Source organism: Abramis brama (assembly GCF_963993115.1).
Source record: "Abramis brama genome assembly, chromosome: 3".
In the NCBI taxonomy this organism is placed as follows: Eukaryota; Metazoa; Chordata; class Actinopteri; order Cypriniformes; family Leuciscidae; genus Abramis; species Abramis brama.
This window is the reverse complement of record NC_139965.1, coordinates 15614170-15634734: the sequence shown is the minus strand read 5'-3', so window position 1 is coordinate 15634734 and position 20565 is coordinate 15614170. Positions and strand designations below refer to the sequence as shown.

The following is a 20565-nucleotide window of genomic DNA, read 5'->3' as shown; positions in this document are numbered from 1 at the left end:
GGCTCGATGCAGAGTGTGGTCGTTACACAACACAAAAAGCTGCAAAACGACCACATTTTTTAAAACACCTTCGGTTCTTACAGCTGATCAAGGTGCAGGCAAAATCTGGCTCAAATACACAACAGGAGATAAGCTTTCTTAGCCAAAGCTGGTCAGATATTCCTCAAATCAGTTTTCTAATGTCACTGCACATGCCATTTCAGTTTTGAAATTCGCCTTGGTTAACCTTATACTTCCTAGTTTACAGGAGAAATCACTGTTAGGCACTGCTAAGCTAGTTCACTTTCATTTCTAAAAGTAGCGCCAAAAATGTTCGTTTTGACCTCAATCACAGGCCAGCTGGCACAATCTGTAAGTGATTGTAATGCGATAAATAATAAAAACAATTGATTCACAGTAGATAAGGGTGAATGTCATTTATTAAAAAGAACAGATTAAGTTAGCACTTAAGTTTTAAGTAAATGGGTACTTAGATCATTTACAACATATACAACAGATAAAGCTACATAAAGTCATTCACAGAGGAGGATGAGTCGTTTCAATCATCCCTGATTGTAGTGCCCGTGATTACAAACTAAAAAATAAAACAAATACAAAAACACCACCATCTAAACCTCTAAATCAATGTCACATTCTACTAGTGTTTTTCATATTCAATCAAACAGGAATGAAGCACAGTTATTCATCAAGAGACTCGCAAGAATCTCAACGGACCTGCCGAGAACAAGTCCAGGTCTCTCCAAATCAAAGGAAATAAATAAGAAATGATAGGCATTTTCATGACAGTCAAGCACGTTTTGCATTACCATAATGAAAAAAAATATTTAGTATGAGCTGCCTTAAATTTAGTCTGATTTAATTGTAAAAGAAAATGTTTTACAGACAGTATGCTTTTAGTGTAAAATGGAAAATGATTACTGTAAAATCAGTGAATTCCCAAAAATAGGAAATTGGAAAAAGAAAAAAAGAAAAAAAATGTTGAAAATGTCAAAAAATTATTTTCTTATTATCCTTTTGATTTCGAGGTGAAATGTGACCTGGGCAACTAGAAGATCTTCATCTGTATTTTCTGACACTCTTCTTCATTATATCGATAGCTCACAAATTCCTTCAACAACGAGTACAGTTTCTATCACATGCTACACACATTTCCACACATGAAACTCTAACCACATCCCAAATAAATGCTACAAGTGTTAAGACATAAAATGGAAGAAAGAAACCCAAGAACAGTGCTGGTCAATGCATGTTTATAAGCACCATCAAACTTTAGCGGAAGAAAGGAATTAATTCAGCATGTTGGATTAATACATTTCCTGAAGGTTTCATGCTTCAAACTACTTTCATTAAGTAGAAGCGTTCATAAATGCTTTCTTAAATGCACACTACACGATATTACCAAGTCTGCTTTTCATTTAAAGTTTGCATGTTCATGCAAATATTGACCCAACTGAATTCTGACTTCAGAGTCTGTACTTAGCAGTAAGTACCTGATATAACAGCCCTAGTAAAAGCACAAAATGAGCAGCATTTAGGATATTATATATCAGTGCATCAATAGCCAAAAGTGTACCAATAAAGCTCAAAGCTCAATCATTTCTTTGTATTACTATGTCACAGTAACGGAACTACATTTCCCATAACTCTTCAGTGAAGCTTTTTGAATGTGGGTAAGGCTATGTGTTGTGACATGTTTGTAGTTTCCTTCACACTTCTCCATCCTCAATGCGGGCGAGTTGCCTTTCCAGAACGTCGATCCTGTGACCCTGAGCCAGAACCAGAGCACGCAACGCCCGCACCTCCGTCAGAATATCAGAAAGTTGGTCCTCCTGTGCAAGAAAGAAAAACAACAAAAATGGGACATCAACATTTAGGCTTTAAAGTGCCCCTATTATCCATTTTTTCCTATATTACCTTTCCATGCAGTGTGTAAATACAGGTGTTTGTGAATGTAAAAAGGTCTGCAAAGTTTTAAAGATTAAAGTGCACGACAAAAAAAAAGCTATCGTCTCCTTAGAGAAAGAATAGATTCTGAACTGCCGAAACGAGCCGTCAGCAACAAATTTGCATAATGCCAGTCAATGGTCGTTATTGGCTGCCCGTGAATAACGTCTACTTTGACCCTCAAACACTGTAGTTGAAGCCGAGATTGGAAAAGTTTGGTTTGTGTTGTCGACATGTAGAGGAGACGCTGTTTTCTGCGCTGCGAAAGCAAATACTCTTTGCATGAACTTCAAAAGGATGAGGACTTGGGCTCGAATTGATCCGCCATTGTCCCCCGTTCTTTGTATCAAATGCTGAGGAAGATTCGGAGCTGAAGTTCAGATATGGTAATGGCCGTTTAATTTCTGACTCACGCTGTAAGCAGTAGACCAATCACAACAGTCCAATCACAACAGTCCAATCACAACAGTCTGGCCAATCAGAGCAGAGTAGGCTCTTGGAAAGGAGGAGTTTAGAGAGACTGGATCTTTGGATCTCCGTTTCAGACACTGTGAGAGCAGAGCTAATGTTGCAAAGTATATTATGAGAAAATAAGTTTTTTGACCTTGGATGTATGTAAAACTATTATAGGATATCTCCAAAACAAAAGTAGGAACCTTTAAAATAGCATAATTGTGGTACTTTAAACAGGTGCGTTGAAACTGAATGCTTTAAATCAGACACAGAGATAAAGTAGTGGTAAGATTACATTTATCTGATTGAATTATACTATTTATATAAATTAATTATTGAGAAAGAGAGAGAGAGAGTTGGGTAAGGTTAGGGTAAGCGGCTAGAGATTGCATTGTGTCAATGAATGTCCTCATAAAGATAGATGTACAAGAATGTGTCTGTGTGTGTGTGTGTGTGTGTGTGTGTGTGTGTGTGTGTGTGTGTATTACCTGGGTTTGTGTAGCATCTCTCTCTACTAACAATAACGCTTTGAGTTGAAATTCTAAACCCCTCTTTGCTAATTAATACAATGACGCAATCAGATTAGAGTATTCTGACATACCCTGTTATAAATATATTTATTCTATGGTGTGTCAGAACCCGATTCTGATTAGCTGGAAGGTGTGCGTTCAAACCAAGAGGCAACCTGCCTGTCTCTCTCTTGAAACAAACACAGAAGTGACTTAAACTGCAATTCATCGACTGGCCGCTAGAGACTGCCTGCAAAATGGAGTCAATCCCATAAACCCCCAATGTTAAGAAGCCCAACTTTACAGCAGAAAAAAATGTGTTTACAGCCTGGTGCAAAAAGTGTTTTTGGTCTATATAGCTAATTTTGCCCTTCATGACAACTGTGAGGGGGTGCATCTTTTTTTATAACTCATCCGTTTAAATTATAATAAGCCTTAAAGTTCTGCATAATTAAGGGCGTGGCCACTTGAGTGACAGGTGGATTGCCGCTGCTGTCACTACTAGCCATTTGTCTGCTGTCTGTTAGCGTCACGTCACTTCAGCTAATCCCGCCTTTTTGCCCATTTTCGGTTATCAACCGCTGCCAAGATGGCGACGGCCGGCTCCGCCCACTTTGGGCTTCAAAAATGCTCTTCAGAAACCTACGGGTGACGTCACGTACACTACGTCCGTATTTCCTTTTTTTACTTTCAATATGGTTCATTTAATTGCACAAGTAGTTCCAGTCAGTTTAACCCCTATTCTATATTAATGCACTGCTTTCAAAGAAGCACACACACACACAGAGATAGGAGACTGTGCTGTGCATCATACAGAAACATTCAAGAGAGAATAAAAGCCGCTGGCTGACAGACAAAGGTAGAGAGAAACTACCGGTGGACTCGTAACAAGCAGCCTGACCGTGTCTATGTTTTCTCAACAAGAAGAAAGAGTTATTATTTAAGCGTGCGCTGCGCTACCCTGCGTTTCGTTTGTCTAAAAAAAAGTGTACAATAATGAGACGAGTCCACCTCAGCCGACCCTGTCGTCTCCTCATTTCTGTGAACCTCGTCACAACTGTCACTCACCTCTTTCTTTACCCTCTCTATCCCACCATCTACATCCCTTCCTCCTCGCCCGAGGCCCGGACCCTCGCTCTCCATCTCAACCGCCATAGGGTTTGCTGGCGCAGTCGTGCTGGTGGGACTAGTGTTGGTCTGAGAGAGCAGTTTGGGTCGACCCCGCAGCGTGCCGGATTTGGTTGGAGGGGCCATGTAGCCTCCGCTGAGGGAAACCAGGACTGGAGGGGCATCTTGTCCTGCTATCCAATCTTCCGCCAATAGAGCGGGTTCTAATCCCGCCGTATCCGGGTACAGATCCCCTTGAAACAGGTCGGACTGATAGTGGGTGGGGGAAAAGAAGAGTTTAATTTAGAGAAATGGTGCAGTCTGATAAACATGCTAATTAATAGTTTGCAAATGGGCAGTTGAACTTGAACATGGGTTTTCTTCCTTCCTCTTTCACAGAGACACTAAGACTCTAAAAATACAGCAGTGGGGGCAGTACCAAGAATTCATAAGAATGGTAAATTCAAATGGGTTTCCTGTTTTATTTCATTTTCACATTGATTTCACCTAAAAAAGTAAATTCTGTCATGATTTACTCACCCTCATGTTGCTTTTTCTTCTGAAGAAAGGGAAAATAACTTCTTCTTTGGAACTTTTATGATTGGTTTAGGTTTGGAATGACATGAGCATGAGAAAATGATGACAGAAAGTGAGTTTTACCCAGATTTTTTTTTTTTTAAGTTTTATTTTCAAGAGTATAATAAGTATAATAATATACAATAACAAATGAAACCCATTTGGTGGAATGGCCCATGAGCATATCATCACCATTTGAACATATATTTTTAAACAAACTGCAGTATATATATGGCTGATAGAGAAACCTACGCATCGCATCGCTGTGCAATTGTTTTTCTACACACAAGGCAAGAGAGCATTTCAAATATGGTATTTTTCAGAGAACTTCCTGTAACTAAACTTTCCAAGCCTTCAAGGCATTTCAAACAGAAACTCAACACTTCTATCAGAACAAAGTTCAACTCAAAGCTCTTGTAGATGTAGACAAAATGGAATGACTAATTAGTAGCCAAAAGTTACTTACTAACTTTCCTTTCTGACTCACTGAAAACACAGATTCAAAAGTGACCGCATGGATGCATGCAGACTGAACCTACCTTCCGTGGCACAGTCATAGATATAGGCTCAACCTTTCTCTCGTGAAGTTTATAGAACCTGATGGAACAAGATGAAGAACAATGGAGATAAATGCAAGCGCTGGAGAGAGAGATGCTGTATAAACTCAAAATGAAAGCTCAAAAATGAAAATGATTTTTAGCGAATAATACGGTAACACTTTACAATATGTTTCATTAGTTAACTGCCTTAGTTAACATGAATTAAGAATGAACAATACGTTTTCAGCATTTATTAATCTTATAGTTAATATTAATTTCAACATTTACTAATACGTTATTAAAATCAAATGTTGTATTTGTTAACATTAGTTAATGCACTGTGAACTAACATGAACAAACAATGAACAGCTGGATTTTTATGAACTAACATTAAAAAAGATTAATAAATACTGTAACAAATGTATTGCTCGTTGTTAGTTCATGTTAGTAAATGCATTAACTAATGTTAACTAATTAACCTTATTGTAAAGTGTTATGTAAAGTGTTAAAATAATAGCCTACTTGCTCCAGTTTGTTACTCAGAGTTACTGTACAGCTTCTTAAAAATGAGTAAAAACAGTGAAATGAAAACTCAGAATATTAAGCAAACATGCAATAATAAAATATGTTATAACAACACAAATATACTTTATGTATTTAATCTCACTTTATTAACCAGTGTCTATGCTGCTCACCTTCGATTATCCAATTAAACCATACTAATAAGCAAAAATTATTTTAGATAAACATCACATTTGTGTTTTTTTGTTTTTTGTTATTAAGAACAAACAAGCCCAGTCCAAGTGAGAAAAAGTAATTCAAAAGTAACGTGGCTCATTACTTTCCATAAAAAGTAACTAAGTAATGCAATTACTTTTTAGGGAGCAACTCAATATTTGAACACATTAATTAAATAAATAAAAACTTTCCCTAACATATTTTATAATGTTACAAAAGATTTAAAATAAATGTAGTTCTTTTGAACTTTTTATTCATCAAAGAATCCTGGAAAAAAAATGTATCACGGTTTCCACAAAAACATTGTTTTTGGTACGGTACTGTTTTCAACACTGATAATAATAATAAATGTTTCTTGAGGATCAAATCAGCATATTCTGGAGGATCATGTGACACTGAAGATTGGTAGTAATAATGTTGAAAATTCAGCTTTATCATCACAGGAATGAATCATATTACATATACATATACATACATACATATCGTCGCTGTCGGGCGGAAACCTCGTATGTCCAAATTTGGTCAATTTCATATTTTTTCACAAATCGATGCTATTGGTCAGTCCCCACGTGGTTCTGTTATTTTTACAAATTTTTAACCAATCTAAAGTGTTGAAAATAGCTTGAGAGCAAATCTCGTAACTCCATTGGACACTTCAGCTGTCTGAGAATCCTCGTAACTCCACCTCTTCTTCACTCCGCGGCGGGAGCTTACGCGGCATAATCCGGCATTTTGTCTCCTCAGGATTGAACGTCGCAACGATAAGAAAACTATGATACCAGTTATTGATGTATTTTAAATGTCTACGTATTATAGGCTTAATATTACTAGGCTTATTATACGTGTGCATTGTTTTAAAATGTATCTAATATAATACTTGAATTGAAATAAATGTTTTGGATACCAGCATTAAATTATTGTTTTTATTATTATTTTACTGACTCGAAGTTGGCACTGTGCATGTAAAATACCCCAAGTAGCAGGTTTTATTTATGGGAGAAAAAGGGTCTGTCTAACGTTACTGGCGCCAGTAAGCCTATCGTTGCATAACTCTGTCTGTTTTTTTAGACAATAACGAGTGAAAATAGTTAGGTTAGATACATTTGAGTAGGCTTGTTTTGTTAAAAATTGATTGCTGTAATGCTTTGGTGCAGAAGGAAGCCTGTGAGCCACGGTAAATTTGCGTGCAGATTAGGCAAATTTCCGCCTATTAGACAGCCTAGTTACCTCATCGTTTTTTGTTCTGCTTCACATATAGCTCTTAAACCTTTAAAATAGAGTTTAGGAAGATGTATGTAACCACAATCATTAGATATAAATATCTCTTAAAGCCTTATCTCTTGTCAAAAGGCTCATCGTGACCGCAGACTTTGATGAACACTGCTGGCAGCAGCGACGTCTGTGTCCGTACCATTCTAATCAATGACAGCGTAACCTCGTATCTCCCTGCTCCCAAGTCATAAATCTCGTATCTCCGATTAAACATGATTTTGGGGAAATGTTGTGTTAATGTTGGTATACAACAGTATATGATAGCAATATAAGTTATAATACCAACTTTAACGATATAATGTTTAATAATTAAAAAAATATGCAGTTTTTTTAATTTCCTGAAAAATAATGGTTTTGGAGATACGAGGATTCCGCCAGACAGCGACGATATATATATATATATATATATATATATATATATATAAATTACATTAAAACTGTTATTTTAAATTGTAACAGTTTCACAGTATCAATGTTTTGTACTGTATTTTTGATCAATTAAATGCAGTCTTGGTGTGCCCAAGAGATTCAAATACTTAAATTCTTATCAACCCTCTTTTTTTTTTTATGTTGCCGTGTGAATATTTTTCACATTTTTTTCTGTGTTCCATGGAAGAAAGAATGGAATCACATGAGGGTAAGAAAACATTTTTAAAAATTCTAAGTCAAACATCCTGGACAAATAACCAGTCAAACAACTTCGGCACCATCAAAACACTGAAGTTGGACTTGCCACTCAAAGTTCTCAGGGATTCATCAAGACATTATTAAATAGAAAGAATCAGGACGTCGAAGAATGACACCGTCTTAAAGTCACACCGTAGTTCAGTTCATACCTTGCTATTTCACACTTGTTGACATCTACTCCTCGTTTGCTTAGGAAACCAGCACCTCTCTGCGGCTCCTTACTGCTGTACAGACTCAGGAAATGAACAAACGGTGACTCATCCGTCACCTCAAAGTAGCGAATGGTACAATCACCCTGCGAAAGAGAGACGGTCACAGACAGCTGAACTAGAGCTCATTGACTTCATTGGATTTCAGCAATTACCAATTCTACTTTTATTACATGGGCCTCTGAGACACACGATCTATGGTATGCATCAAAGCACCAAGGTATTAACATCTAATACCATCATTGTGCCATTTACCACCACTTAATTTACATGTGCTTACAGACTCGACACTACCTAGATTTTGTTTTTCTGAAAGAAATGAATACTTTTGTGCATTAACTTTTACAGGACTTTTACAGTGTTACAAAAATGCTCTATACATTAAAATACATTTTCTATTTATCAAACAATCCTGAAAAACGGCATCACAGTTTCTACAAACATATTCAACACCAGCTGTTTTCATTTCACTCTGATAATAATAGTAAATGTTTCTTGAGCAGCAAATCAGCGTATTTAAATGATTTCTGAAGGATCATGTGACACTGAAGACTGGAGTAATGATGCTGAAAATTCAGCTTTTATCACAGGAATAAATTACATTTGAAAATATATTAAAATATAGATCAAATAAGCCCCTGAGATTTTTATTTAAAAAAACACACAAAAAATTACCTTACAGACTCCAAACTTTTAAAACGTTGCTTATTTTATAATATGTTTACAGTATGTAAGGAAAACTACCCGAGTCAGTGATTGGACACATTTACTGTAAACAGCACAGATAATATGTCTGTTAGAGCTAGTGTTGTCAAAAGTACCGACTTCGGTACCAAGTCGATACTGAAATGTTAAAAATATGACGCTTTGAGCGCTGTTGAGCGGAATCGTGAACACTCTGGAATGGCCATTGTACTCGCGCGCTCATCAGATATGTCTGTGATTGGCTACAATGATCAGCGCTTCAAAAACATGTTGTAAATATACATTAATGACGCTCTTCAGCAAGCGCTTACAAGTTACACAGATACACACGGGGCGTTTTCTTTTTTTTTTCTCATTTCCTGGCAGTTAATGTGATATTGTGAATATGTAATACCTCATGTTCTTGTGGCATTAAAAAAAGAAAAAAAAAAAACCCACACGGAAGCGTTTGAAAGCAGGTGTCTATCGGCGGACCGGTCCGCTGGCGCTGATATACGCCTGCTTGTGCTTTCAAACACTCCTGCTTTCAAAACACTTCCATGTGCTCTCAAACGCTCCCGTGCGTTGATCACTGTAGCCAATCACAGACAGATCCGATGAGCGCGTGAGTACAATAGGCAATCAGAGGTGTTTATGATTCTGCTCAACAGCGCTCAACAGCGCTCAAAGCGTCACATTTGAAAAATTTCAGTGCCGAACTGGTACCGAAGTCGCTACTTTTGACAACCCGGCCTAGTTAGAGCAGCTAGTGAAACCTGTCGTGCAGCAGTGAAAGCTGGGTAATCTTACCTTCCCGCACAAGTAAACCATGTTGGTGTCTGGGTCATAGAATGGAAGCAGAACTCCATTACTGGTGTCCATTTCCTGTGTAACCATTGGCTCAGAGAGATCTCTCTGAAATGCACAGACAGAACAGGTTATCAAAAAAACATATCATTACCAAAACATATCAATAACTGAACCAGACAGGCAACATCTGATAGAAGTAAGTAAGCTCATCTGATTGATTGGTTGATTGATTGATTATATAGATGATTTCATGCCAACTAAAATATTTAGTGAGTGTCTGATTATTGATGCTGGGTCCTGGGGCCAGTTGCATAAACATACAGTAGCCGCTAAGTTAAGACTGTAGCTGAGTCCCAATTCAGAGGCTGCACCCTTCGAAGGCCGCTTTCAAAAGCTGATTGCATCACCGCGGCACGACGAAGACTGTCCCGATTCGAAGGCTCCTCCAAATGCATCCTTCGTTTCTCGGGCCATGAAGGATACAACAGATGGCTCCTTTGCGGACTAGTCCGCAAAATTGATTGCATGCCGGTGACTTTTTTGGGGGATTTTTTTTTGGAAAAGGATTTTTTTTTTTTGCTTTACTGCTTCAATTTTGACAGTAAAGTGACAGTAAAGACATTTAATGCATCCTTACCAATGAAAGTATTAATTTCATTATAAAATAATCTTAAAGGTGCACTGTGTAATATTTAGGAGGATCTGTTGACAGAAATGTTTTCAGTGGTGTATACAGACATTACTTAATGAACCGTAATGTTTTTATTACCTTAGAACGAGCAGTTTCTATCTACACACACCGCGGGTCCCCTTACATTGAAATGCGCTGGCATGTTTCTATAGTAGCTCTAAACGGACAAACGCGTTTCGTCACTATGTTGTTCTTCGTGCAAAGAAGCTAGCTAAAGTCAGCTAATAAAACACTGACAGGATAAAACGTTCTTGCTGACCAATGAACCAGTGATTTTCCTCTAAAAAAAAAAATTGCTCTTACTGGGTCCCAGAGGGCAAGCTGTCTCTCACTCATGCGACTGAAGCCGGTTGTCAGGATTTTCCCATCGGTCAGAAAGACGGCCCTCATTGGCCTGGTGCCCTCATGAGCCTTCTCCCGCACCTGAGTGTGACATCGTCAAACGACAAGAAAAATCACATGTCTGTGCAAAAACACGGATCTGAAAACACTGACACATTCCTAATGAAGGACAGCTTCAGGGCAAAGTCTAAGCTAACTGGAGACTTTTCATGTTTAGAGGCAACCAAAAAATTTGTTTCATTATTGATTTATAAAGTTATTTATTCAATTATTGATTTATAAAGTGTTAATTCAATAATATTCTATTCATAATTCAACATCACCAACAAGTCGGTCGTATCTCAAACAGAACTGCAGTCACATGTGACACTTCCAATGAATATGAATGTTATTTTCACATTATTAAAGGTAGGGTAGGAAATTTCTGAGAGGCTAGCAATAGCAAGCGTTGAAAGAATAAAGCTTAATAAACATTGTTCGAATAATTCTATTAGTCCTCAGGTGCACTTAATGCCCATGTTTATATTGAACACCTGTATCATCTCGGCCTATTAGGAATATTCTAACTATCACACTGAAATCTCCTGTATCTAGACTACCGTTGTCAGTAACATTGTTTTTGAAAGACATTAATCATTTTATTCAGAAAGGATGCATTAAATTGATCCAAAGTGACTAAACACATTTATAATGTTACAAAAGATTTATATTTAAAATAAATGCTGTTGTTTTGAACTGCAAATAAGCATATGACAATAATTTCTGAAGGATCATGTGACACTGAAGACTGGAGTAATGATGCTGAAAATTCAGCTTTGCATCACAGCAATAAATTACATATTAAAATTGAAAACATAATAATAATAATAATAATAATAATAATATTTCACAATATTACTATTTTTACTGTATTTTTGATCAAATAAATGCAACCCTAGTGAGAATAAGAGATTTCTTTCCAAAACAATCATACCGAACCCAAACTTTTGAATCTGTCTGTTACATTGCTTTACAAACCCTGATGCAGAAATGTAAGGATGCAGGAATGAACAGGCTGACCTTCAGGACAGTTCCCCGCCGGGGATCGATGACTCGCAAGGCTTTGTCTTTACAGGTGGTGCACAGGACGCTGCCCTCTCGGTTCCAGCTCACGCTGTATATCAGGTCAGGGTGGGCGTCACTCAGCTGGTACACCATCTCCCCGGTGCCCACGTCCCACACACAGAGGACATTATCACATCCTAGAACATGGGCACACAAGATCAAAGGGTTACACTTTATTTCGATGGTCCACTTTAGACATGCTAAGGCTGTCAAAAGTACCGGTACTACTAATGGCTCGTTTCCACTGAGCGGTACGGTACAGTACAGTACGGTTCGGGTCGGTAAACCATGAATCGGTAGTTCTGGGTATATTCGGTACCCCCGCTGATAGATGCTGCTTTCAAATGCTCTTGTTCATGTTTGTTTGAGCGCTCTCTGAGCGTCAGAGGTTTCTATTTACAGCGTGTTTTTACCAGTGTTGAGCATTGTAATGAGTCACAATCATATCTGTTGAGCGTGTGAATGCAGTGGCCAATCAGAGGTGCTATTCACTAAGTTAGTCAGAGTCCGCTGAAAACGCATGAGGTTTTGTTTTGTTCAACGTTCGCCGCATGCTCCTGAATCCTTTCATTATAACCAACAAAGTGTAAATACAATATAAACAGGAGATTCACTCTACTTCTTTCTTTTTATTATTTTAATTTCTTCTATGTAAAGCACTTTGAATTGCCACTGTGTATGAAATGTGCTATATAAATAAACTTGCCTCGCCTTGCCTTGCCTTACAATCAAGAAAGCTTTTTTTTTTTTTATAATGAGAATTTTCACGAGCGTGCAGAATTCAGTGAGCTTGAACTTTAGAGATTGATAGATTTAGTGATTATAAAGGGAGGCTCTTCTCTTGCTTTCTGTTTATTACCCATTCACAATCTCAATACAAGTGTAGTTTTTCATGCCGCTCAGTACACGGAAAGGTTTCTGGAATGACACCCATATTTAAATGTGCCATTGAACCGGAAACTGTGATGATTGACAGCGGGCAAAATTTATTAAAGTACCTAATTCAGCAGTTCTTGCTCTGGTCCCGAAATTGGTACAGACTGAGACATGCCAACTAACTCTCATTAGAGTATTAGTAGACTGTTGGGTTAGGGTTCAGGTAGAATAAGTTGACATGCTTATTTTCAGTAGAATGTCTGTATTGGGAGCATCAAAATAAAGTGTTAGCAGATATTAAGCAGACAGTCCACTAATACTCTAATAATTGTTAGTTGAAATGTAGTTGCAAAGTTACTTATAGTTAGTGCAATGTCTACAGTGGACCATCAAAATAAAGTGTTACCGATCAAAGATGGACAAAAGATCAGCAAAAAAAACCAGTTTACCAGTTTAAGAGCTAAGATTTGCATCTCAGATATTTACAAGCTAATGCAAATCAAACCCAAAGCTGCCTTTCTTTGTCTGGTTGTGCACAAACCTTTAAATCAAACTGTGCATGAAGTGGTTTAGCTTTATATATGTTACATCTGTACAAGTGTTATACAAGTGTTCTTAACTATATGGAAATAAAACAATATATTGACTTCTAAAACCACTTTTTGTCATGCATATTCATTTGTCAGCCTCAAGAGTGTAATGTCTTCAATTATCTTCATTTGGTGGCTTTTCTCAACAAATATTGATATATGCAATTAATTGAGATTCACTTAATTACAGAATCAGCCTATCATGCAATTCATTATCGACAGCTCTATTGTCTTTTCAGTGTTTTGAAGGTGCACAAAACCATCAACAAACTCCAACATCCAAAATTAGGGCATGAGAAAAGATATAAAGCAGGTTTAAGACACCACAATTAGAGCACACTCCAGAAATAGAGTGTGCCAGAACAGACTTAATCCAAGTACCGAGAGCCGCAAAGTATATATAGACAAAGGAAGTGCTTACCTGCAGTCAACAGGATATTGAGGGCCGAAGGGTGCCAGGCTAGGATGCCCACTCTTTTACTGTGGCCCTCGAGGGTCACAGCAGCTTCAGACATGGGAGACGTAAGACCTCCGTCAGGAATCTGCCATACCTGTTGTGCACAAACACAGTATCTCTCTCTTTAGAGATACAAGAAAACGTATCTTCTGTGTAAAAGTAAAGTAAAGTTCTTCTCTGTCACATGATCCTTCAGAAATCATTCTAATACGCTGATTTGCTGCTCAAGAAACATTTACTATTATTATCCAAGTGAAACAAATACAGATGTGGTGTTTAATATGTTTGTAGAAACCGTGATTTAAAAAAAAAAATCTGGATTCTTTGACAAAATAGAAAAAGTCTTCTTTGTCATTTCTTATTATTATCTATGTTGAAAACAGTTGTGCTGCTCAATATTTTTGTGAAAATTTGTGATACACAAACCATTCAAAAGTTTGGGGTAAGTGAGATTTAAAAAAAAAAAGAGAGAAATTAATAAATTTATTCAGAAATTACACAATGAATTTATCAAAAAGATATTTATATTGTCACAAAAGATTTCTATTTCAAATATATGCTGTTCCTTTGAACTTTTTATTAATTAAATTAAATTGAAATTAAATTGAAATCCAAATCAGCATATTACAATGGCCCTGTGACCTTGAAAACTGGAATAATGGAATAGTATAAATATAATATATTATATATAAGTATATTACATAATATTACATAAAAATATCGCGAAAAAAAAATCACGATTTCCACAAAAATATTAAGCAGCAAAAACATTTCAACATTGATAATAATGAGAAGAACCACTGTTAAAAATTGAGCAGCAAATCAGCATATTAAAATGATTTCTGAAGGATCATGTGACACTGAAGACTGGAGTAATGATGCTGAAAATTCAGCTTTGCATCACAGGAATGGATTACATTTTAAAATGTATTCAATTAAAAGAAAAACAGTTATTTTAAATTATAATAATATTTTATAATAATAATAATAATAATAATAATAATAATGTTGCAGACTGTTTTCAAAAACAAAACAAAACAAAAATATTCCAAACTTTTGATTGGTAATAGATGTATATTATATGGGAAAATGTGTACAATATTTTTTTACATAGATTTTTACAAACTGTTTGGTTCAAAAACACAATTTTAAGTCATATTGAAATGATTGAAAAAGAATTAGATAAATATTGAAAAACGTACCAAACAACAAAAATGACAATATGTACCATGTGAATCTTCACGTCTTAATAATGCAATGAATATTCATAAAGACACCTTATTCACCATTCATAAATGAGGTGGGCTTTGCTGAAGGGAGTAAACCTAACCTTGACAGTGCAGTCCTCTGAGGCGCTGGCGATAACGTTGTCATCATGTGGGCACCACTGCACATCCAGCACTGGAGCGGCGTGTCCACACACAGTCGGGGTGTTCTGGTCCACTCTACCGCTCTAGAGGTTAGAGATGTAAAAACAATGTGAGCTCAACCACTTTTATGGAAATGTTGGTTTGATTATGCAGACAACTGTAAATATCTCAAACACCAACTGTAAATCCTCATTGTTTTCACGTATCGCAGAGAGAGTGCATGCCAACCTTGGCGAGCGGGAACACAAGAAAGGCTCCGCCACCTCCAGCCTCGATGACGACAGCAATGAACTTCGGATTGGCAGCACAGAGCGGACCGTCCCACGTCACGCGTGACACTCTGACATCATCAAGGCAATGCTCAGCCTTCCAAGCCTGTGCGAACACATGCCTGAACTTACTCTGCCTGACAACACCCCTCCTGAAGGACATGACTGCGGGCAGGAGAGTGGAGAACACAGTTAGTAGATGTCATTAATGATTAAACCAATCATGGAATAGTATTTTATGAAAATGACATGAAGCACAAATAAAGCATGTTAAAATAAGTAAAAATGAAAGCAAAAGACCAACTGCAATTTGGTAAGAAAAATAAATGCATGAAAAAAGACTGATCACAATTCAATATGCAAATATTGCAATCACATCAATAGGTTAAGTAATTCAACTTCAAATTTAGACATGAGAAATCAAATTTGCCTTGATCTTTTGACATTAGAGGTCTTTGTACCATTAAAACATCCTGAAAGTTTCAGAAGAGCTTTAAACTTCCTCCTTATCATAAACAAAGCATTTATTTAATCAAGCTCCGAAAATGGCTTGTTTTGATATTGCAGAATCTGTGATGTCACACTGGCAAATACATTTGCATATGACCAGGGCCGTCGCTAGTGGGGTGAAAGGTGGTGACAATTATAGGGGCCCCAGAAAATCCAGCAGTTATAATTATAATATTTATATTAGTTGTATGCCTGAGATTTAAATGAAAACCACAAAAACATGCAATTTGGTTAAATATTTTTTTCCAAATATCTGCTTCTATTACCTCCCTAAAAATGGTTTAGTCCAATCTAAAGTATTTATTAATTGTTCAGCCAGTGACAAACATCAGATGGACCCAATAAAATTGTAAGTCCCACACCAGCTCGTGAACAGAACCAATCAGAGTTGAGGCGGCATGCCTGAAGTTAACGATTAAGTTGGTGGAAGAGCAGGAGAGTAACTGACTGAAAAATGACGGGGAAAAGAAAACATAAATCAGGGAACCAGAAACGCCATGAACAGAAGGAGAGGGAGGCCAGGAGAGTTGTTGTATCCCAGTCGATGAAGACGTTCTTAAAGACAACTTGTATTGTTATTTCGTTGGGAATAAGAAAACTGCCGTCTACAGCCTGCCGGTCCTGTCACTCTTCATTATCGGTGCGCACCACAATCGACCGAATAATTACGTGGTCAAAATTCCTGTCTTTTTACACCATTGTAAATAGAGTTAAAAAATTGACACGAGGCACGACGCATTGCATTATGCACCTGACCTGCCGGCTAATGAAGTATTTATTACATCAAGAAAACACGAATACAACACACTGCACTTGGATGAATACATTAGCTTAATTTAATAATATAGTACCAGTTCCATATTATCTTTATTAAAAAATAAGACAATAAATTATTTTTATTTTTTAAATTTGACTGCATTCTTGTCAATTTCAAATTTCAAATGTCATAAAAAAAAATTCAGGGGGCCCCGAATCCTCTAGCTAAGGCCCGGCATATGACCACCTCCAGACCAAGACATCGACACCTTCATTTATACAGCGCTTTATACAATACAGATTGTTTCAGAGCAGCTTTACAGTGATAAACAGGAAAATGATGCATTTCGACTGTTGTTCAGCTGAAGTCAGTTCAGTGTTGATTCAGTTCCATTGTAAAGATCATCAATTATTAAATTAGTTCATTTCATCAAAAAACAATGTCATCTTCCACCTCAGTTCAGTTCTCATACAGCAGCGTCAGTACAGTCAGATCAATAATATTAAGTGTCCCCAACTAAGCAAGCCAGGGGCGACAGTGGCAAGGATGGTCGATGGTTTATTTTAATTGCGCACCCGGATCGTGACGTTAGCCAGGGTTGAAAATAATCATATTTCCTCACATACTGTACATTTGTTGTTTTGTACTAACATTATAAGTGAACCTCAAGGAACAGATGTCAGTAGTGGGGCATGTTGTCACACTAGCCTTAAGAGGCTTTTAAACCAGATTTAAATAGTAAACATATTAGGAAAAATCATAAAATTCATGTAACAGCAAAGGTAACACAGCAATATCAACTACAATAAATATGCATAAACATAAATACCCCGGTCTGTATTTGGCCGTAATCTCAAAATTGTCACCAATTAATATGATCTATCACGTAAAATATGATTTCTGCTTTTTATGTTCTATTGAGCACTAGGTTATTAGGTCAGATAGGCTTAAGTATTGAGGTAAAAGTGAGAGCTCCTCTTGTCTAGTGCAACTCTATACGCCTGCAGCTCTCGCGTGTCTGAGACTGAACACGACACAGCTAAAGTCACAAACCACAAACCATCAACATTTAAGGTCTGATGTTTGCTTACCTTCCATAGACTTTATTCACAGCAGCGCCATCTTTGATTTATAACAGGAATGAAAGCGAGGCGGTGAGGGATAGACATACATCTCTTCAGTGGGTTGTACTGTTATATAATGTGTTTTTGGATTGTTCTGCTGATGAAACACTGCAATAATATCTTTCCAAGACATTTCAGTGGACAAAACAATCCAGACAACATGAGTATGGAAAATCATAAGTGATCTAGGAGCTTTAGACAGCTTTTTACAGAGGTTGCCATTGAAAACAGTAAGTTTATCCCTCACAGCTTCGCTTTCATACCTGTTATGGCGCTGCTCTGAATAAGGTCTATTACACATTCACATTCTAATGAGATATAATATAATGAGTGACTATATATTTGAATAAATGAACCCTCCCTAAACACTTTTTGTCTTTAATGTGATCAAACTAGAATCAATAGAGACATTGATACCAAACGGTAAAACTACCCGTAAACATCTCACTATAAATGGCTTACAACTTTGTAAATCCTAAAGCTCTGACAAGTGAACTGTGGTCTAAAGGTTGCTTTCCAGGAACGAGTTTTCATGGGACATTCCTGTGCATCTTTTCCCAATATTCTGCATCCACTGCAAATTCTGCAATTTTCTTTATACAGGTTAATGACTTTACACTATTTTCGTCTTAATCTAAATCATGTAATGCTTTGGACTGGAGTATAAGAGAATATTGCAGAATGGCTTGCTTCCCACAAATGAAAAGTTATCTAAAAAGGAGTGATCAGATGTTATTTTTTAACAAAACAATACTTCTGCCCAAACTGCAAACACAAGCAAGAAGTGGCTTAAGGAGAAGTCCGTCAGGCTCGTGGTTTTGGCCTGGTCAGAGTCCAGATTTTAACCCTATAGTGAATATTTGGTCTCACATTAAACTCAAACGAACTGGGAGACATTTTTCAACAACTTATAAACTGTTTGAAGCCATTAATATTTGAGTGGAAAACTTCTTCCTGTTAAAAGCAGGAAGAAAAGCAAGTTTACCCACAAGGCTTAAACATTAACAGAAAACAAAGGGGAAGGCTATTCATGCTACGATACTTTATCTACAGTATTTGTACAATTCTTGCTAATTTTCCTTCCAGTGATTGATGGTTAAAATAAAATAAAAAAAACACTAAATATTTTGCCCTTTTTGACTTGGCAGTGTCTCATAAAAAAAAAACTGGATGAGAAAATAATCGATATTACAAAATGTGAGATTAAAAAGTGTAAAAGTCACTCGTTTTTTGTAAAGTAACTGTCTCTTTCCTCCCCTGAGCCCATTGACTTAAAACACACACTTTAATGTGTGCGGTGGGTTTAGTGGGGGGTTATTGGTTATTGAAAATGAATGAGGGGAAAGTCACGTGAGAGGAGGCAACGCCTCCATCAAGTTATGATTAAATATGATTGGTTCACGCGATAAATCCCGCCTCTTGTTTTCGTGCGCGTTCTCGAATTGGCCTGAATGAAGACATTAATGGGAATGGGAATAATAATTAAAAAGGAAGTAAACAACTCAGACACTTTTAGATATCAACGCTTTATATCAAGTCAAAATCCAAGTTGAAATGGCCTGAAAAAATTATGACTGCGGTTTTTTTAGTGAGCAATCAGCTTGGTGAAGATAAAGGTACATCTTCGTTTCTGTGACCAGTGTTTACAAGCTTGATGACTGCTGAAAATAAGTTGACTATTAAAAAGAAAAGCTGAGTATTAGTTCACAAATAATATCGTTTAAATTGTTACTGCGTTATTGTTTTGGAATAAATGTAAAAATGCGTAAAAACACGAACTTGATTAAATTTATACTTGTTTTTAATAAATAGAACATTACATAGTGTAAAATACAAAATAGAATTGGTGTCTTTTTTTATATCATGTTTATTTAACCAGGAAAATTAATTGTAAAAGCTAGGGACATAAATTTACATTTGATATAGCTAGGCCTAAAAATATGAGGACTTTCTTTCCTTCCTTTTTTTTTTTTTTTAAACCTCACCACACACCACATATATACATAAATATGGGTCTGTACCGGTTACAAGTAAATGGGTCGTGAACGCATGAATGCGGATGAGAAGCCACAACCGCAAAAATGCACCAATAACATAAAAAGCATATGAACTAGTTTCATTCGTACGTACCTCTGTTAGGGGGGTTCCTTCTTCTTCTTTATTTTCTTCCCTTTCTTAGAAAAACCTGCCGAAATTAATAACGCGATTCCGGATATAAAAATATGATCTATATAAATGCAATGATCTATATAAACTACACTAATCCTTTGAGTGTGTTATCGCCTGGATATTCTGCATGGTCAGGTGGAACAGATATATCCAGTCAATTTGAGCAGGCATCGACAAATTAATCCATATTATCAGGGAAATAAATGCACAATTGTGTGTTTTCAAAAGATATACAAAGCTGAAAGAAAACTGTACAGTTCAGGAAGTTAAAATAAATAAGGAAGAGCGTCGACACCGGTGAAGGAGAAAAGATGATGGGTGGTAAATTCCTTAGCGAATGTGCTTAGAATTAAAAGCAGCGATGTGTGAAGCTCGCCATGGTGAGCAGTCAACAAAATGGACGTCGATACGCCTTTTTGACGTAATAAAAGTCCCTTCTGAGCGCTTTGTGACCATTTATTTGTGATTTTATTAACCGAATGAACTACGTATTAGGAAAAGGTTAATCAATGTCTATGTATTCTGCATGTTCTCCACTATTTTTTATTTATTTATTTTTTGTGAGGGAAACTGCAGGCAAAAAAAATAAAATAATATATTAATAAAAAGAAATTTCCAAGGCTATTTCTTCCATTTTCTTCCACTTTCAGAGGCAGTTTTTTTGTAAACATGAGATACGTTTAATTGGAATGTAGTGCAATGCAGAATGGGTTTACCCAGTCTAATGCAGAATGACAGTCAGGTTTAAATTCAAAATAAAAGTCCAAGTTTCCTGCAC

At 36.7% G+C, this 20565-nt stretch overlaps 1 protein-coding gene across 1 annotated transcript; it reads right to left on the bottom strand.

Moving 5' to 3' along the window:
- Positions 1–401: 401 nt before the first annotated feature.
- On the bottom strand, positions 402–20166 carry coro1b (coronin, actin binding protein, 1B). The gene is made up of 11 exons (XM_084107782.1): positions 19749–20166; positions 15187–15392; positions 14919–15041; positions 13553–13682; positions 11621–11802; positions 10523–10642; positions 9529–9633; positions 7975–8120; positions 5129–5186; positions 3975–4283; positions 402–1829 (listed from the first exon to the last, which is right to left on the bottom strand). Exons 2-11 carry the CDS (start codon positions 15388–15390, stop codon positions 1707–1709), a joined length of 1500 nt encoding a protein of 499 aa, XP_083963908.1. The 5' UTR covers positions 15391–15392; positions 19749–20166; the 3' UTR covers positions 402–1706.
- Positions 20167–20565: the final 399 nt, after the last annotated feature.